Source organism: Anas acuta, chromosome 8 (genome assembly GCF_963932015.1).
Source record: "Anas acuta chromosome 8, bAnaAcu1.1, whole genome shotgun sequence".
Lineage (NCBI taxonomy): Eukaryota > Metazoa > Chordata > Aves > Anseriformes > Anatidae > Anas > Anas acuta.
The window spans coordinates 30964016-30983083 of record NC_088986.1 but is presented as its reverse complement, the minus strand read 5'-3'; the positions used below and the strand labels follow the sequence as shown (position 1 = coordinate 30983083).

Genomic DNA, 19068 nt, shown 5'->3' with positions numbered 1-19068 from the left:
AAGACTAGTTTCATAATATTTTGTAAAGCACAAAGCAAGAGTGTACTTTCATTAAATAAGATAAATTGACGAAAAAAAACTAAAAAAAGCAAAAATACATGACCCAGATTTTATTTCTGTATAACACATCTTGGAGATTTCTTGGAAATGAAATGATTTCTTAGATAACTGAAGCAATATGAATTTGTTTTCAGTACTGTTATTTTCCATTAGTTTAAATGTGAACCAGAGAAAAGAGCTAAATGTCAAATGATTTCCCACTGAGTGCAGTGTGGAGTACAAGCTGGCTGAAATTCTCCTGAGCACGGACAAAACACATACCCTACTCACACTACACACCCACTTGAGGTCCAGGTCACAAGAAAGAAGAAAAATTTGATCTTGTTTGGTAACAAAGATATTTTTCCAAGACTCCATGATAAAACTAAACTTTGGGCCAATTTGCACATACTCTGTTTTCTTTAAACCCCAATTTGATATTCTGCTTCTATTTCTGAAGTTGAAGATGAGTGAGTATGAAATAATTTTCATTAAGATGTTTTCTTTTAAGCAAATTTCTTGCCTGGGTCTGAGATCTTAATGAATTCTTCTCAGTTTTGCTGAGACAACTGTCTATTTCCATTGCCAAGAATGAAAAATGTGTTAAATGAGAAAACCTACCAGCCTGAAAGGGCCAGACTGAGAAACTGTTTTTAATGCTCTTTACATATCAACAAGGAGGAATGTGAATTCTCTTCTTGTATCTTAAATGAACTTTACATTAGAAGAAGATTTTGTTGTAGAATCAAGTACCAGCCTTTACTTCAATGCTTTCAGCACCGCTGTGTGCGGTGTTCCTGGTAGAGCAGCAGAAGTTTGCTGTTGCTAGGGAGTTGTGAGCACAGTTCTCGGAAAGGTACGAAAAATCAGTGTAATACTGAGCCTAGGAGTCTTGTTTTACTTTTTACTGCTGTGGTATGGCACACTAAGTGCTAGTGACTGTACGAATAGTCTATGCAGCTGCTTGCTGATGCAAAGCAGGGGACACCTTTGCTTCTCGACTGGCTCCAGCTGCACGGGGATGCAAAGGAATTTCCTCATCCTCCATCTGCTGCTTAGCAAAGTTCACAAAAACCTGTGTGAGGAAAGCAGAAAATGTCACCACCTCATCAACTGAGGTGAGTTAGTGGAATATCTCTGTACATTGGCATCTCTGCAGGGAAGATACAGAAAAGGGAATCCAAAGATGTATTGAACTGAGACACTGGATTCCGGTATATTGCTCTGGTATAATAACCATGATGAGACATGAAAACATTTAACTAGATACCACATCTCTCTATCAGCATCTCTGACACAACATAGTCCAAATCTCTTACTTAAAATGAAATGGATAGAAGTATTAGATCATTCCTAGCTCAGCAAGCCTCATTCTGACTGGCTGACCTTGGAGGATTCCTTCCTTGAAGGAATGGGTTGTGGGAACTCTAGTGTCTGGGAAATGCTCTCTCACCAGCATTCAACTGGCACCTATTTACACAGGGAATTAGTTTCAGATTTCATACCTGATCCACCTTCCTTGATGAGGAGTCTGGGAATTTTGCCTGAGAAGGAGATGTGAGAGAATTCTCTGCTCTAAGAAGTTTGGTCCTTCTGCTGTTTGGAAACATCCTTACTGCATCGCATAATAGTTACTCACCTGATCTAAAGTTGTTTGAGAGACAGAATATTCTTCAATATGCAAGTTTTCCTTATTGGAGATTATTAATCGAAAAATCTTAGCTAGAGAAGATGAGCAAATCTGATACTGCAGCATGTTGTAGTGTTTCTCTCTCTGTAAACTCCCTGGGAAGTTTATGCGTATGAATTGCTCAGCACGACTAGGATCTGGAGGCAGCCCTGCCTTTGGAGCTTTGATTTTCAGAGTGACAATGTAACCGTCTCCAAACCTGGGAAGCACATATGGGTTTGGGAATTAGATGAGGAGATCATTTCATTATTCAAGGAAAAAAATCCTTTTCAGCAGCTATGAAAGCAGTAACAATATCTGAAAGATTATGCCTAAAATCTAGCTTTATAGGAAGCTCTGTGTTTGGCATGCAGAAGTGGCCTGTAGCATAATGGAGTTGAAAATGAGGTCTACCTAAATTGTCTAGAATACCGCAGAGTTGCACCCAGAAATTGGTCTGTTCAAACAACAGCTCTTCAGATTGGTTTGCTGTATTAACAACAGTTCATATCACATGTACTAAGTTTTCCCATGAAAAAACACCGTAATGTATTCAACTTACTTGTATTTTAGCTGCTGAATTGTGCCCAGGCACTTGAAGGTACCATTTACCATGATGGCTAGACGAGTACAGAGAGCTTCGCATTCTTCCATACTTTCAGAACAGAAAAAAGATATTTGAGCTGAAAGCCAGCAGATGAATGTCAGCTTCTCAGGCATTCTGAATCCCAGCTCTGTACCTGTGTGAAGTTAGAACCACAGCTCGTCCATCTCTGAGCACGCTGACAATAGAGTCCCACAGGAGGCGCCGGGACTGAGGGTCCATTCCAGTAGTTGGTTCATCCTGGAAGCGAAATGTTAAGACAGCCAGTTTAAGAAAAGCAGATTAAAAAAAAAAAAAAGTCATTTAGAAGTAAACCATTGGAATCAATCTGTTGCACGTTTGGGAATTAGCATATAGCTGATATAGCTGCTTCCCTACTGAAATATGTGCCTTGAGAAAGAAAAAATGCCTTGAGAAATATGTAAGTGAACAAATACTAAGGTACTTCTTAGCACAAAGCAGTAAGGAAACAAATACAATAAATCACACGTAAGAGTACAGTGCTGTCTGTGTAGGGCACAGCTACGTGGAAAGGAACACAGTGAATGTTCTGACAAAGGCATTCCATAGTCTGGAGTCTTAGCTATAAAAAATGTAAGCCTCATGATACCCCATTACCAAAACATTTAGGCCCTAAAATAAATGGAAAGAGAGTGATGTAGTAGCAGCTGCATCAAACTGTGTCAAGCTTTAAAAGTACAGACTGGCTGTAAAAGTACTTTCTTACAGAAAAAGGACATTTTGCAACCCAAGAAGCTAGTGAAGCCACCCTGATTTACACCCGCTGAAAATAAATAAATGAATAAAATATATTGTGAGAAAACATTTCATCTGGCTGCTTACTATGTTCAGGCAGAATACATGTAAAGGCATATTAAATAGGTGAAGGAACTATTTTTAAGCTATTAACTACTGAGAAGTTATTAATGTTTCTTTATAGCCTATGGATTTAGGTGGTACAGTATAATCTAAATAAAGAATTTTTGTAGCAATTGCATTTAAAATGACCCTTGAGATATGCAATTATCTGATGATTTATGTTAGTTAATGAGGACTCCATTTCAGCATTTGTATAGTTTATTCAAAAAATTTATAAGTTCATTCCAAAAATATTAAATGTTGCAAAAGGGCAACTACCTTCCTCTGTTCTGCTGGAAAGCAGCAATGTATGTGTCATCAGATCCTTTTTTACATGACTGGTTATACCCTGACAAGAAAAGGCAGACTGAAACCAAACATGGATTTAAATTCAGATTTGTCTAGGTTATAGATTTTATTTCAAGCCATTCTTTACTAAAGACCTTTCTTTCATAACTTAGGTTCCATCTGAAACGGTATCTTGCAATGCATCCCAGTCTACCCCTGAAATGAGAGAACTCAAGTTTACATGGAAGTAGATGTAAGTTGAGGCAGAAAGGAGCTTGCAAGAACAATCATTAACATCCTTATAGCTCTTTAGCATGTAGTTTTATGCAATGTCATATTGAGCTATCACAGAGCTATGCTACCATGACACTTACTAGTAAGATGAGTGGTGGGCAGCCTATGAGTGCAATGGCAGTGGAGAGCTTGCGCTTATTGCCACCACTGTAGGTACCAGCCAGCTGGTCTGCATACATGGGAAGTCCCAGCTTCTGGATGCCCCATTCAGCAACCTATGAGAAAGAACATCTTTTTTCACACAGCAGTTAATACACAATGGACTGGATTGCTGACACATCCCTCTTCTGGCAAACCCCTGGGTTTTGGCACATTTGTTTTAGTACTGGAGCAGTGGAGTCAAAAAAATAAAAATAAATTATTATGATGAGGGGAATTCTAATTCCTTGAAGCAAAGCCATAACCCAGCCTTAGCTGTAGACTTTCTATTTGTGCAAGAATGTACATTATTTTCTTCTGCAATCTTCATGTTCTTTTTTATTATCGTACATAAACAACTTCAAATAAAATAACAAAACAGTAACCATACCAGTTCTGAGTCACAGCAGTTGCATCCTTAGCCTTCCAGAGTTAGCTCCACAGTTTTGCAAGTATCATTAATGCCTATGAACCTGGATTTGACTGTGCATTCTTGTACTGAACTCCAAATGACAAGAACCACTCCCAGGACTTCAACACAGAGAAAAGCAAGCCCACCTTGGAAACTTTGGACCTTGCCATGAGGTGAATCATTACAAACACTCACTGTAAGTATATACAAGTAAAAAGTGAGATGCTTTACCCTCTTGATTTCCTCTGCTGGAACCCCTCGCAGGCGTGCATATAAATACAAATGTTCTCGTCCTGTGAGCAGGTCATCAAGGGCATCAAACTGAGGACAGTATCCCATGTTTTGATGGACACTAGAAATGTCAGTCAATATACTGGAGAAACAAAGAAAAAAGTCTTATACCTGTAACAGTAGATTTAAGACAGAGATGGACAGTTTGAATAAAATCTTTCTTTCCTAGGGCAACTTTTCTAAGAGGAAAATGAATTTACCCCAGTACAAGAATCTATTAAAATGTTTGTACAGTGTAGCAAGGAATATATTCTCATCTAAACCAGCTAAACTCTGGTTAATAGCCAAATCCACTTCCTGTGTAAGTACAGGCCAACTTAAAGAGAAGTTCTCAATAGAACTTACTTTTTGAAAATTGTGTTTATTTTGAGATTTAAAAATCAGGAAATTTCATCTCAGCTTGTGGTCACTGGGAACAGACATGCAAGACATGAAGCTAACAATGTTTGCTGGTAGTAGCAATGGGAAAAGATGAGAGAAGTACAGAATCACAGAATGACTGAGGTTGGAACGAACCTCTGGACATCGTCTTTGTCCACTCATCCTGCTCAAGCAAGGTCAAATGCAGCAGGTTGCCCAGAATCATGTCCTGGCAACAAAACAGCTATTTATTCAAATCACATCAAAGAGTTGAACCCCAACAACACCTAAGGAACCAAAACGCACAACCTGGAACTAAACTGACGTAATATTGAATCATGATGTAGTGACGACTTGTTATGGCATTATGCCAGCCCTGTTTAAACAAAGCAGCTAAAAACAGACAGAGGAAAGTTCCAAAGCTCAAATCAAAATGCTGTCTTAGATATGTTATGTTTGGAAGCTCTCGCCATTAGATCTGATTGCCTAGTTGCATTGCTAGCATTAGTATAACTTACCCCCAAATTTTACAGCGCAGTGTTAAAGGTGCTAGTATGGTCTCTCTCAGTCCCATAAAACTGGAAGGGAGCTACTGGGTCATTGAGACTAGGAGTCTATCATGGTAAATGAACTGTCACAGTTCTGTTTGTTCGTTTAAGGTACTTACCTATTGCCAGCCACTACAGCATCTCCAGATGTCACGTCAGTATCTCCAGTCAGCATTTTGAATGTTGTTGTTTTTCCAGCACCATTGACTCCCAAAAGACCAAAGCACTGAATTATAAAATGTATCACATTTTTTAGTATTTCCAACTTGTAAATCAACAAGGGCATGCAATTTGAACTGATCTGAGTTCAAATGAATGAGTAATCTAGTGCTGTTGAACAACTTACCTCTCCAGGACGGATGCCAACACAGAGCCTGTCCACTGCTGGCTTGTGCCTACCTGCATAAATCTAAATTGACAAAAAAAAATTTCAGGACTTTTGCAGCAAAGAAAATTTCCTTTTTTTCTTTTTTTTTTAGTTTAATGCTGTTGGAATGAGGCAACTTTAGAACCAAGACAAAAGTAAAAGATAAATAAAATCTTGGAAAGAAAGAGTAAGCATTCTACCAACTCAGACATTTATTTACATTAAATACAGTTGTAATAACCCCTAAAAATTCCAAGTTTCCTTCATGCAACCTTTTACCTCATATCTTTAGTGCTAAGCAGCAGACCTGATGCTTTGCTGGGACAAAGTATCTCTGACATCAAACAAAGTGGAACAATACAGCAAGATCTGGAGAATGATACTCCAGTTCTCTATTCTTGAGATCCTAATAATGTGTGCAGCCTTTTTATTTTTGTAGCTCAGGCTTGCATGTATTCTGATAGCACCAATTATATGCCTTCACTGTCTTGAAAGAAGATAAATTAGCAATAACTATAGCCCTAAATGTGAAAGGAACTAAATGGTGAACTTGAGACTGAAATTCACCTATGGAAAAACAGCAATGCAGAAGAAAAGACTCGTAGTAGAAATGGACAGTCAATATATAAATCAAGTTGGATGATGTAAGGCAAAATATGTCAAGAAAAGGAGTGTGTATGAAAGTGTGTGTGTTGGGGGAGAGAGGGAGTTTGATGTCCTTGCTGGATTTTCTGGTTTGTTTTCTAATAAAAGGTAATAGCCAAATAACATATAAATCCCTGACTTCTAAAATGTTCATTATTTTCCAAGGCACAAGCTTGATTTTGAAAACAATACCATCTGAATCCACTGCTGAAATACTGGGTTCATATATTTAATTCTTCTCAAATTGTACCTTGGTCAGTTCTTGTAATTCTAAGATATCTGTTTTTTTCCTTCCATTCATAATTCTTTTTCTTTCTTCTGCAACATCCTCATCTTCATCAGTAACAGGTGATTTGGTAGTCTCAGCAAACCTGGAAAAAAAACAGATGATTGAATGCAGAAACAATGAGTTGCCCTGAGTGCGGTTACAATAGCAGTGTGAAACAACAGTTACTCAGTTGCCAAAACTGTGACTGGTGGAAGCAGTGAACCTGTGACATTGGATGGAGCATTCCTGTGGTTGGGAGAATCCCTGACCTTTGAAAGTTAAGCTCTAAATACTGAAAAGGGATTAAATTGCTTGCTCAAACGAGCATGATGCTGCCAGTCACTGATATGACAACCTGCCTCTAAGCGACAGCTTTCACTGTTTGGCAGCTCTTCATTATCTACTGATTGTCCTTCTACCTATCTTTTGACTGACTTCCCTGTAAGACAGTATTTTTCAGAATTACCAACTAGTAGTCTTGTTGGCATTCTCCAACAGCAATGAACAACCCACTCACACCTGGAAGGCAGCTGCTTTCATTGAAACAGAGAAGGGAAGCTTGAATAGTGCACCCAGGCTGCGACTGTCCTATGCAATGGACTAGAATTCCAGTCTTAGGATGTCAGGCTAGTACTTTGTGCCATTACTTAGGAAACTACAAGCTTTCCAAGTCATTTTATCATCTCACCATTAGTGTATTAATCTACAAAATTTACACTGAAGTCCTAGTTCAAGAAAACTAATTTCTTCAATAAGCTACATAAATATATTCTTAAATCCCATGAAAACAATGCAGATGAAGAGACTAGCAACCAGTTAAGATGAAATCAGAAAAGTAAACAGAATAAAGCTATAAAAGCTACTATAAATTCAGAGAAAAAAAAAAAAAGAAAAAGAGAACATACAGAACAATAAAGACACTTGCCCTGTTAATGAAGGAATATTAATACAACCTTTCAGACATACCATCTCGAGGAGAATAAACGGTGCTGCATAAGGAGATTCAGAATGAAGAATGCAACTCCTTGAACAGCCATGGCAACCAGGTTCTTTCCAACAAAGTCCCACTGAAAAGGATTGGAAACATGCTCCTCACCTATGGAGGGGGAGAGCACCAGAAAGCAAGATTAAATACAGCTGAAGAAAAGAGTGCACATCAGAACAAAAGGCGTAAGCATAATGGTTTAGAATGAAAATCTTTATTTGATCATTACCAGGCAATGTCCGCCCTTTTCCAGTGTATTATAAATACAGATTCTTAAGAAACTACACTCCAGCTCAGCTGCTGCATGGGAGCAAAAATGAATATAAGCTCTCTGAATATGCTCTTATTTGGATTTCATAGCATGAAATTTGGATGGATTATATGAAAGACATTTTCTGTGGGGGGGGGGGGGGAAAAAAGTTTTGCTTTATCACTATGCTTTTAACAAGAAGTTTGATAACAAAAACTGCCACATCCCAAGAAGAATAGCCACTTTAACCATTAACATGAGGGACACGGACATATTCAAATGAAATTACATTTTGAATTTCAATTTTTCAAATGAAATTACATATCCTAGCGGTGATAATCTAGGGACTTCAGGACGAGTGATAAAAAGACACCACAGTCTGTCACTTAACAAATAGTTTAATTTCCAATACAGACCACTGGTCATGCCCTAAAGTTCAGGCAGCTGTGATTCCTTCAGGGAGGCTGAGCTTTCATACTCATCTACCTGATCATGTGAAAGGGGAGGATTTTAGGAACAGACTCTAGTTTTCCAAAACAACCCTTTGAAACATCTCCCCCAAGGTCAGACCAGGTAAAACTGATACACCTTGTTGGTTATTGGCTCTCACTTACCAAACCTGGCATAAACTTCACTCACAGCTTGGTTTACGGCCAAGTCAATGAGTCCACGGCCCAGGCAAAAGTGTGGGAAGACAATCAGCACATTTTTCAATGTTTTATTAAATTTTAGCAAAGTCTATAAGGAACAGAAAGAACATCATAAGCAGTTGAAACAAGACTTAAAACATAGCAAAATGAATGAAAAGTTATTTTTCATTTCAGAGAAACTGGATGTTCTCTGTTTATCTGCAGCATGGCAGATAAACTGCACCATCAAGGTGCTTGTGAAAAATTGTCACTGAGAAGATAAATTAATCTTTGTAATGAAATATTTGTCTATGTAGCAGAGGCAACATGTTGTTCTGGTGTTCTGGTTGCAAACAAGAACTGTGAGCAAGAAGTAAGAGTGGTACTTTTTCTATCATAATAGCTTTATTTATACCTGGAATATTTCCATAATCAGGGCTATCATAATTTTGAAAAATACCAGTGTCTGGGCATAACTACACAGCAGACTTTGGTGAAAGGTGGAGATACCCAACGCAGTGTAAGTACCTGCACCAATCTATCTGCACCACCACTGAATCCAGAGAAGGACAATTATCTTTCTGGAGACACTATGTCTGCAATGGAGACATATTGTCAAAAGTAACAATACTGGCCTGCTGTCCCACAGATATTAAGTATTGTAAAGTTGGCCATTTAAACCATGATTCCAATTGAATCAAGATCTGTTTTTTCCTTCCCACCAAACAACAATGCTTTTATCAGCACAGGGTGTCTTAAAAAGTACTATTGGTAATGATAGGTAATTGGATTGCAGTCAGCTCAACGTCATTCCTCATGTATGTGGATAGTTGGTAGCCCAAGATACCAACAGCCCTGAGGTTTGCTTCTGTTTATTCTGCTCACCTGTCCTTGCAGTAACACAGCAAGTTCTCCAGTCACTTATTTACTGCCAGAATAATGGCAAGATAGAGAAAGACAGTTAGAGATGGCTATGCTTGGACATCCTTTTAACAGCTTTTTACAACCAGGTCACAACAAAAACATTACTTACTGGGTTATTTTCAAATAGCTCCAGGATGAATGTAATGGCACTGCTGTTGATCCCCACAAAGAGATTAATACAAGACAATGCAACATAAGCAGTGCTAGGCACACTGAAGAAAGAAGAAGCAGGGTACATCATGGGAATTACTGCCCATCTGCATGCAAAAGATAGAAATATTACAATATAAATTAAAGTCTGTCCAGAAAACATCTGCGGCCTCTTAGATTTAATTTATGATATACACAGGACGATACAAAAAATTTTATTTCTTTTTTTTTTTTTAACTCCAAAGAGATTTTTTTAGTCTGTTTTCTCTAAATTAACTCCCACTACAAAGCTAGTAGGAATATTATTTTATATATAAAGACATATGATAACAAATTAAACGACAGGAAGTAAATTCCAGTCACTCTTATAAAAGGCTGTTTTGCCAACACAAATGTTCATTTGAAGAAAAAAAATATTTGTTGGACTCAATTCTCTTTGTCCTTGGGTAAAACGCTGAATAATATTTTACTATTGGCTGTCAATGAGGCAAATAAATGACCATTAAAATCCTACACAATGTGCATATCGTAAGGGAATGAGATGATGTATTAGATTGACATGTCAAGGTAAATTAGACGATGTATTAGATTTATGTGTAGTGGGAGGGCTGCAGGGGTGGTCTCTGTGAGGAGTCCAGCAGCTGCCCCACGTTAGAGAAGAGCCAGTTCCAGCCAGCTCCAAAAAGAGACCCAGCACTGGCCAAAGCCAAGTCAAGGAGTGACACTGGTTGTGCCTCTGTGAGATTGTATTTAAGAAAAATCTTCTGTGCACTAGCAGTGGGAGTGAGGAGTGATAAAATTTCAACATTAAATGGTGAAAATTTCTGTGAAGTAGTGACAAAAAAACTTTATAGCATGTGGCTGGGCAAAGAGTGTAAGTAACCTGAATTAGGAACAGAATACAGTTCTAACCTGCATTGTACCAACTTAGTTTTTTTCTTTGAAGCTAGATTTCACTAAGCACCAAGCTCAACAATGTGCAATCATGCTTCACATGCAGGAATAATCTTGAACACTCACCCATACAGAAGCAGCAAAGCAACAAGCACAGGGAGGTTAGTTGGAGAAGTGTATGCTTTCTTCTTGAATCCAGCAAATATAACCACAACCAGTCCAGCACTCACTGCATAATTCACCTGCCACATCACAGGGTAAAGATCAGTGTGTAAGACCAGCGAAGGGTTGCAAACCTATCTAGATCTTAAACATTATTCCCAAAGGATTTTGTATTGAGGAACACTGGAATTGTTGGACTGGAATTGAACTGGAATAGTTACTCAAGTTTTTGACTCAATGGACTTCTGGCAGCATTTGACACTTTTCTGAGGCATCTTTTATCAGACTGTTCATTAAAATTATAACATATTGTTGTTTCTTAGGTTATGGTTTGGAACTGATTGTTTCATGGTCCTGCTGGCAGGTTGCCCACAGAAAGAGGCAGTGAGTATACAAGGAAATGCAGTTTTTGGTGATATAAAGGTTATATATAGGAAGGAAAAAGCTAGTTATTTGAGCTACATTACTGGAAGGAGGCCAGAGTGAACAATGCTTGGCCACTGCTCTGCTCAGTTTCTCTGTTCAGCATTAGTACTGCAGGTCCACTGCAATTGCACAGAGCTCCCCATGCAGAGTGAAAGGTGGCATTTCACAGAACTGCTAACCCCAGTTAATACCTTTGCACCATGCTGTCACAGGCCATGGCCAAGCAGAATTCCTGGCAGTGAAGCAGTGAAGCTGATGGGAGGTTGCTCTGACCAGCAGGGTGAAGGAACTCAGAGATCTGATTCTTTTCCCGCATTTAATATATTAATGTTTTGCTTTACTTTCTCATGAAAAAGCACCTTCTGAAACACCCAATGTTTGGGGGTTTTAATTTTATTTTTAATTTTATTTTTTGATTTTTTTTTTCTCATCCATATTCGTGCTTTTCTTATCAAACAAGCCCTTGAGCCAGTATAACCACAAAAGAAGATCCTTGCTGTGCTTCAGGATTTAATTTGTTTTAATTTAATTTGTTTCTTCATGACAGAGTGGCCTGAAGAGTAATGAGAGGATAGCTGAGCCTTGTCTAAGCAAGCCTGGACCTGTGCTCTAAATCCTTTTGGCATAACACAGTGAACATGATTCAGTGGCCTAAACAAATATATCCACACAATTTTAGACACCCTAGAGATTTTTTTTCTGGCCTCCAGCTATTGTTCCAGCAGCCCATGAATCTCCCATTTAGCTATTTTGAATATCTTGACACTCATTAAGTTTCTTGTTAAGGGCAGGGTCACAGATGGTTGTAACTAGCTTCAGGCAACAGTGCTCTCCCCTGCTATGGCACGCTTTACTTGATTACACATTCAGTTTTAAGGACTGGAAATCCTCAGATTACAACACTTCCATTAGTTCAGTGCCGTGCACCTGACAATTTCTACATCTGACATTAGTTAGGAGAGGTCAGATCCTTAGCACATACTCTGAGAAAGAACTTCAAGAAATGAGTACTTTGCAGTGCTCAGAATCACCTTCACTCAATTCACTGATCAGTCTCCAGTTAATGCAAACCCAGAAATAATTGCTGGCTATGAAATCAGACCAGAAGTTACTCACTATGTCCCACATGAAGTTAGTTAGCCAGTAGATAGCAGGGCTCACACCACTGACAAACTGGAGGTGTTTGGCTTTCGTCACACGTTCTTGAATCAGGTATAAAACAAAACTGGCTGGGATAAAGGACATGGCAAAAATCACACAGATGGCAACAAGAGCATCCACTGAAGTGGTCAGCCTGCAACAAAGCACAAGAAAAGACTGAGCAAGGGAATGGATGCAACATAGCACTACGTTAGCATTTGGGAAAGCTGGTAGAAATGTTAAGATCTAAAAGTATCAAGGTTATGTTGTAAGTAGAAGACTTTTCCAATTTCAAAATGTGTTAGTGTATCTTGCTATATCACACTGGACAGCAGCTAACAAATGTGGCTGTTGATGGCACCATTCTTTTTTTTAATATATATTATTTCCTTCATTCTCTGGAACATTTCAGCTCCTGTCTCAGTTTGACATCCTTTTCTGGATGGTGTTGCAAAGCAGACATTAAGGCACACCAGCAGAAATGGTCTGGGAGCTGGGAGAAAAGGTACTCAAAAAGGCAAGTTGCAAAGTGAGATGAAGCACAGATCTCTGTGCTAAGGCAAAAGCTTCCAGTTTCACTGACTTCTAAACTTAGTAGAAGACATGAGTGGGAAGCCATGTCTCCTTATGAGTGTCTTTTTCAAGAAGTTATGGCTTTGAAGTTCAGGAATACATCAACCCTACTACATGCCATTGAAAATCTACCTGTATGTTGTCCTCGACACCAAGACAGAGGTTTTCGACTATTGCCTACTTGTAGTTACTTAAGAACATTTTCTGATGCCTTTTTTGATTATGATCTCTGTGTCACTTCACAAGTAGATCTATTGGCTTTGGAGCATGAACAAAGACTTCACAATTTGACCTTTATCCTTTGGAATCAACAGAAACATGTAACCATGTATAACCAATGGTCATGGCTACCATATAGGAACAGGAATGAATACTTACAGGATTATGAGACAGAAAAAAATGGATTGTGCATCTAAGTCTTGATTAGAGTAAGACTTCAAGGGAAGGCCTTCATGTTCTATCATCTGAACTATTTCATATATTTATTATATTTTTTCATTTTTTTATATATATTTTCATATCCCACTGGACTTGGTAAACTGCCAGAAGAGGGTAGGTAAAAGTCAGTGGCAAAACACAGGAAGACTTACACAGTGACTTCAGAGAGTTGCTCCTTAGTGAGGTTCAGAGGATGGTTTACAACAGTGATCCCATACTCCTCGGGAGCTTGCCCAGTCCGCAGGTTAGCTCTAAGGATTGCATTATTGGCTACATTTAGGAAACTAACCATAGCATGCCAGCCTTTATTGTTAAACCACACCTAAAAGAGTCAGAAAACACAGATTCGTTTAAGAAGCGTTCACTAATAACCCCGAGCTGCAGGAGTAAACTTGTCTGCCTTTTATCCACTTTGGTGGGTGGGCATTGTCACCAGGAAAGAATCCAGCATCAAGAATTTGTAAGCACAGTCCAGCAGGAGGAGCTCACATACTGTGCTTTTAAAGGGTTGGGTAACCATTGTAAAGGGATTTTGAATACATTTTAAAATTTAGCAGAATATGTCTTACTCAAAAGTATTTAGGGCAGCAAGAAGTACTAAGAACACGAGTAAAAAAAAAAAAGTCTCACATTAAAAATAACTTTGCATTAACAATGTACCAGTGTTATTTATAATATAGTATTTCATCTCTTTTTGCATCTGAGAATGTCACTAGTAATATTCTCACTATTTGAACTCTATCTCAAAACACACTCAAGGTAAATTTTCAGACAATTTCCAGCAACTACCTTAATATTATCTTCAGTTTCCATGTATTTAAGGAAATTAGAAAATTCTTTAGCAGCAGCCAGTGAAGTTTGTCCCTTAAATAAAAAAGAAAAGCATAAAGATCAGCTGCCTGGGAGAATTCCAGTGCTGCAGGTTTTCAGCTTTGTAACAGTTCTTCAGTAAAGGGATGAAAAAATCTTGCTTACTCCTGTCACATTCATCATTCGGCACAAATCACTGAAAAAATCGACAACTTCATCTCCAGAAACATGAAGGACAGGGAGCTTTCCTCCTATAGAAATTCCTCCATATCTAACAAAAAGAATAGTATTATCAGCCACTTGTGTCACAGACCCTCTTTACATTTACAGCAATGTAAATACTAAAAACTCCCTTAATATAAGTTAAAGTTACATACACGGTATAATTTATCTATAACAATTCTCCACTCTTTTTCTAACAAGTTGTATTAGGTCTTTATTTTAATTTATGAGGAGTTCATGCCAGGATCCTGAGAAAATTATTATTTATATAGAATACTTGGAGAAAACAGCCATTTCTACAGTTCAAAATCTTTAGATCATGGTAATTGACATAGAACTGTTTGGACAACATGGAGGACTGAGGACATCATGGACCTCAGTTAAAATTTCAGCCACCCTGAGTGGAGCTGGTGGAGCAGGTATTCAGCAGTGTTGGTGCCAGCCAATAGGCCATAATAACAAATAGTATTGAATGACATGAACCAAAGTCTAATCCCATAGAAAGTAATGTTTGCACACGACCAAGGAGATATTCCCTGAAGGAAGCCAGTCATCTAGCTGCTACTCTTTAAATTAATTCCTCTGTTGATGAAAAACCCAAGTATTTTCTTCAAGCTAATATGTCATCTTCCTAAACTTAGTATCTCTGAATGTAGACATCACATTTGGGTTAGATGTCCCCATGCAAGCATGAAGTGGAATCTGCTTTATAATTACCTGCACGTGTTCAGAGTGGGGAGGAGGAGTTGCAGTTGTTATCCCCATGTACATGGTAGATGGACGTCTAGTTTACATCTTCCCCATGTGTTCTTTTTGGAGGGATCATATTTTTTTCTGCTGCTCTTTGAAAGAGCTGCATCAGAGCACTAAACAGAGCACAATGTAGCGCTGCATTTAACTTTCCATCACTCAGATCCTGTTAGTCAAACTCGTGTAGGTAATAAAATTGTTATAGTTCCATTGTATGTCTCTTGCCTTCACCCTTGTGGAGGTAGTCCAAACAAATATAATCCCTTTGTCTTTATAAAACTCTTGCTGACCCACAACCTATTTCACACTGCAGTCATCTCTTTGTTCTATGCTATCTGCCACAATTCCTCTTGTCCATCCAGAGAAATGTGAGGCCCTGTGGTTAAACAGAAATTCATTGTTCCTTTGTTTACCAGCACAGTCTGTGAATTGGTTTCTTACCTTTGCTCATTGACCCAGTATTTGCTCTTCAAGCTGAAAAAGACAAAGAGAATCCTGTCTCTTAACGCACTGAACCGAAGTCAACAGTACTGTCAGACTTAGATGGAAATGAAAGGTGAATTCCTATGCTTTGCGGATCTTTAGTTTCCACAGGTAGCTTTTTATTTTTTTATTTTTATTTTTTATTTTCTGGTATGATTCATCTCCAGCTTGTACAGAGATATGGAAGCTCACACATACTGGCTCTATCCTAAATCCATAACAAACTGATTTTAAAATAGGCATCTGAAGCAATTCTGATGTCCTAAAAGGAATCAATTAAATGTAAAATGTAGCCAGAAAATAGCTGATATAATGGGAATATCAAAAACTGTCCTGGGAATGGAAAAGGTAGCAAGGCCCAAATCAGAAATAATAGGCTATGGACACTGCACAGCTAATGAACATGCATGACACTCAGACAAGCCCTGGAGCTAACAGTAGGATAGATGCATCTATGCAACATTGTCCTTTGGCCCTTTAGTGTTTCTGGGAAGCAAGTTATAATTAACTCAGGCGGGTGGTCATGTTGGTGTGGCTACAGTTTCTCAGTGACACACACTAGTATCTCTGCAGTTCACTAGTGTTTTCACCATTGACACTGTTACTGCTAACAGAGCATGCCATTGACATTGAAACTTAGCTCTACCAATAAAGGAGAATCCGACTATACAAATAGGTAGAATGAAAACAATTTAACTCCCTCAAAATGAATATCTCCTATGCTTAAATCAGGAATATGGACATGATGCTCAAGTCTACCCAATACTGTGACAAATCAGGTGTTATGCTGTTAAATGAGAATTTCATGGACAGGTACGAAATGTCATGTGAAAAATAGAGTGGTTCGTGCCTACCTTCCTTTTATCAAAACGGGATATGTTTTCACCAGAAAATCTGAGATATTTCTGTGGGTCAGATCTTGAAGAATTTCTGTGCTGTGCTGCACTCTCTGTGAAGAAAGGAAAACCCAATCAGTCACAGTAAACTTTAGAGTCTCTACACCTATTGTTTGTCAGTGAAACAACAGTAAAAGTGGCTTCAGTTCAGGGCGATTGCTCAGGTTAATAGTATCACTGAAACCAGAGTGGGTTGTTCATTTTCTAGCCCAAACATCTTTACTGAGATTTCAGAAGAAATAGTGAAATCACAGAAATTTGCAATGTCTGCACAAAACAGTTGCAGTTCGCTCTGAAACTTGGCCTGAGTTATTTGCAAAGGCCAAGGTTGCTCAAGGCTTTTTCTTCACTAAAAACATAAAAGAAGGAGACCTTTCAAATAAATTGAAGGCCTAGTGAAGATAAGGTGTTCACTTTGTTCCATGATGTAGCAAGTTGAAATAAAAATTATGTGTACAAATATGCTCACCTTTACTAGCACATTAGATACACTGAACAAAAATTATTATTATTATTATTTTTTTTTTGGTAATGAAAATGAAATCATCAAAAATCTCAAACATGTTGAGTTCATCCTAGGGTGGAATATGCTTATAAAGGTTTCAGAGTGCAAAGCTTGCAACCTGAAAATGAACTACTGTATAGAAAACAATACTAATGAACTTTCCAGAAGTTCCTACATTTGTCCACAGAGAGGTAATACTGGATGACACAGAGTGTCTGTCTTTATTCTAGATAATTAACAGGAAGATCACATCCTCCTGGTGCCTTTATTAAATGAGGTATTCATCTTTAAACATACTTCTCAGTTATTTATATACTGTTGCTTCCCTGAAGACTGAAATATAAACTGTATCTTTATGACAAGTTAAACAAAATAATCATATCTTGCAAAATAATTTGGATAATATGATATTATAACAAATAAATCTCCCTTAGAGGACAAGAATCACCACAAACAACAAAAACTGATTTTGCATCCTACTTGGATTGGAAGTTTTAGATCAAATTTTCCACGCAAATATACTAGTATGCAATTAGGAAAATTCAACTTCGGGTGTCCTTTGGACAGGGTTTACACGGAAATCAGAAATAACTTTGGATGCTGTGAATAAGATTATTTTATAACCTCATAATATAACTCTACCTTGTTTTTTGTGAATAGTGATAGCAAAACAAAAGCAAACAATTAGTATTTTTAAGAGTCCATATCATGGATTTGGATTCAGAGATCAATTAACTTTGTACCCTTAGTGTAAAAACTGTATTTTACTAAGCCATTTTTGCTAATGTGTGCAAGCCTGGCAAACAGGAACACTGAAGCTGAGCAGTGCTCATGACGAGGCAGTAAATCAGTGAGCTACTACTCTGAGAGTTGCTGCAGTTCTGTTTTCTGTAAATTGTTAGAAAAGCATGTAAAAATGCAAATAATATCAGGCTATAATTTTCTCTTCCTCTTCAGGTGAGTAAACACATTTTATAAAGTACACAACTAAGATTATTCATTAATCAGAGCAGGTGTAAACGTATTTCTCATCTTCTCTCTTCACAGCACCAATTGTTATTAAATTACTCATCTTCATGCACATGCACACAAACATCCATTTTTTCTAGTTTAGTACTTTCTTTCTATAAAGATCAGCCAAAAGAAATGTATACACTAATCCCTTTTCCAGCTCTCATCATGAAACTTTTTCTACAAAGATCCACAGCACAGGGACACTACCTGTGGTGGTGGGAGGCCTCCTGCTCCTGGGGGGCATTCTGGCAGCATGGTGAGTTTCTTGCGAGTGCTGCACTTGCAGGAAGGTGAAGGATTCTCAGAGCTCCACTTTTGGCTCAGCAGTAGGCTACTTAGATTAGGATGTACAACAGGGGTATTCCAGGCCGTTGCCATATTATTGCATGAGTAGTTCCTGTGTAGAGGAAGAGTGTTTTAGCTGTGCAGAAAGAGCTCACAAATCCAGAAAATCACAGAGCTTTCACCAGACACCCTCCTCTCACCTCTTATCCTGTGACTTCTGAATAACAGCAACACTTTGGGGTACTTGATAAACGTAAGTAAGTACTCCAAAGTAGTTACGTGAGTATAATCTACCCCCAAACCTCTCCCAAATTTACTGTCTTCAGCTTACAGATAGGGAACTGAAGGAACAAACGAACTGTGTTTGACTCATTAGCACAGGTAAAAAACATAGTGAGGATATACCTTCACAAGGAGACTATCCTTCTCCTTGCTTCTTACTTATAGTACCTTCTCATTTATTCATTTATTTATTTGAAGTTTTCTCCTGGTTTCTGCTGCACCAGGTAAAGTGGAGAAAGGAGAAGAGCAAGGGAAAAACAGCCAGAAGATTCAAGCTGCTGGTTCTCTCATGGCCGAGAGAAAGGTGAGAGAAAAGGAATGGCAAAGCACAGCATGACAGGAATAAATGACTCCAAAGCAGGACTCATAGGCAGAGGAAGTGGACAACAGATGTTAAATTAAGAGCTCTAACAATGTTATCCTTACTTCAGAGTGAGAATCATTTTGAATCATAGAGACTGCCCTGTTG

General features: G+C 38.2%; 1 protein-coding gene across 6 annotated transcripts in view; it reads right to left on the bottom strand.

Moving 5' to 3' along the window:
• Nucleotides 1-929: 929 nt before the first annotated feature.
• Nucleotides 930-19068, bottom strand: part of ABCA4 (ATP binding cassette subfamily A member 4) — a 76453-nt gene continuing 58314 nt past the window's right edge. For 4 of the 6 annotated variants that reach the window (XM_068689987.1, XM_068689986.1, XM_068689983.1 and 1 more), the window contains 20 exons: nt 18240-18429; nt 16472-16566; nt 15576-15608; nt 14328-14433; nt 14142-14216; nt 13505-13674; nt 12318-12495; nt 10740-10855; nt 9679-9826; nt 8631-8754; nt 7748-7877; nt 6764-6884; nt 5848-5910; nt 5621-5727; nt 4534-4675; nt 3833-3967; nt 2449-2552; nt 2271-2363; nt 1679-1928; nt 930-1114 (listed from right to left, as the gene is read on the bottom strand). In XM_068689987.1, the coding sequence (XP_068546088.1) occupies nt 992-1114; nt 1679-1928; nt 2271-2363; nt 2449-2552; nt 3833-3967; nt 4534-4675; nt 5621-5727; nt 5848-5910; nt 6764-6884; nt 7748-7877; nt 8631-8754; nt 9679-9826; nt 10740-10855; nt 12318-12495; nt 13505-13674; nt 14142-14216; nt 14328-14433; nt 15576-15608; nt 16472-16566; nt 18240-18429 (2503 nt within the window). In that variant the 3' untranslated portion in view covers nt 930-991. The other 2 variants (XR_011098747.1, XM_068689988.1) reach the window with 2 other exon arrangements.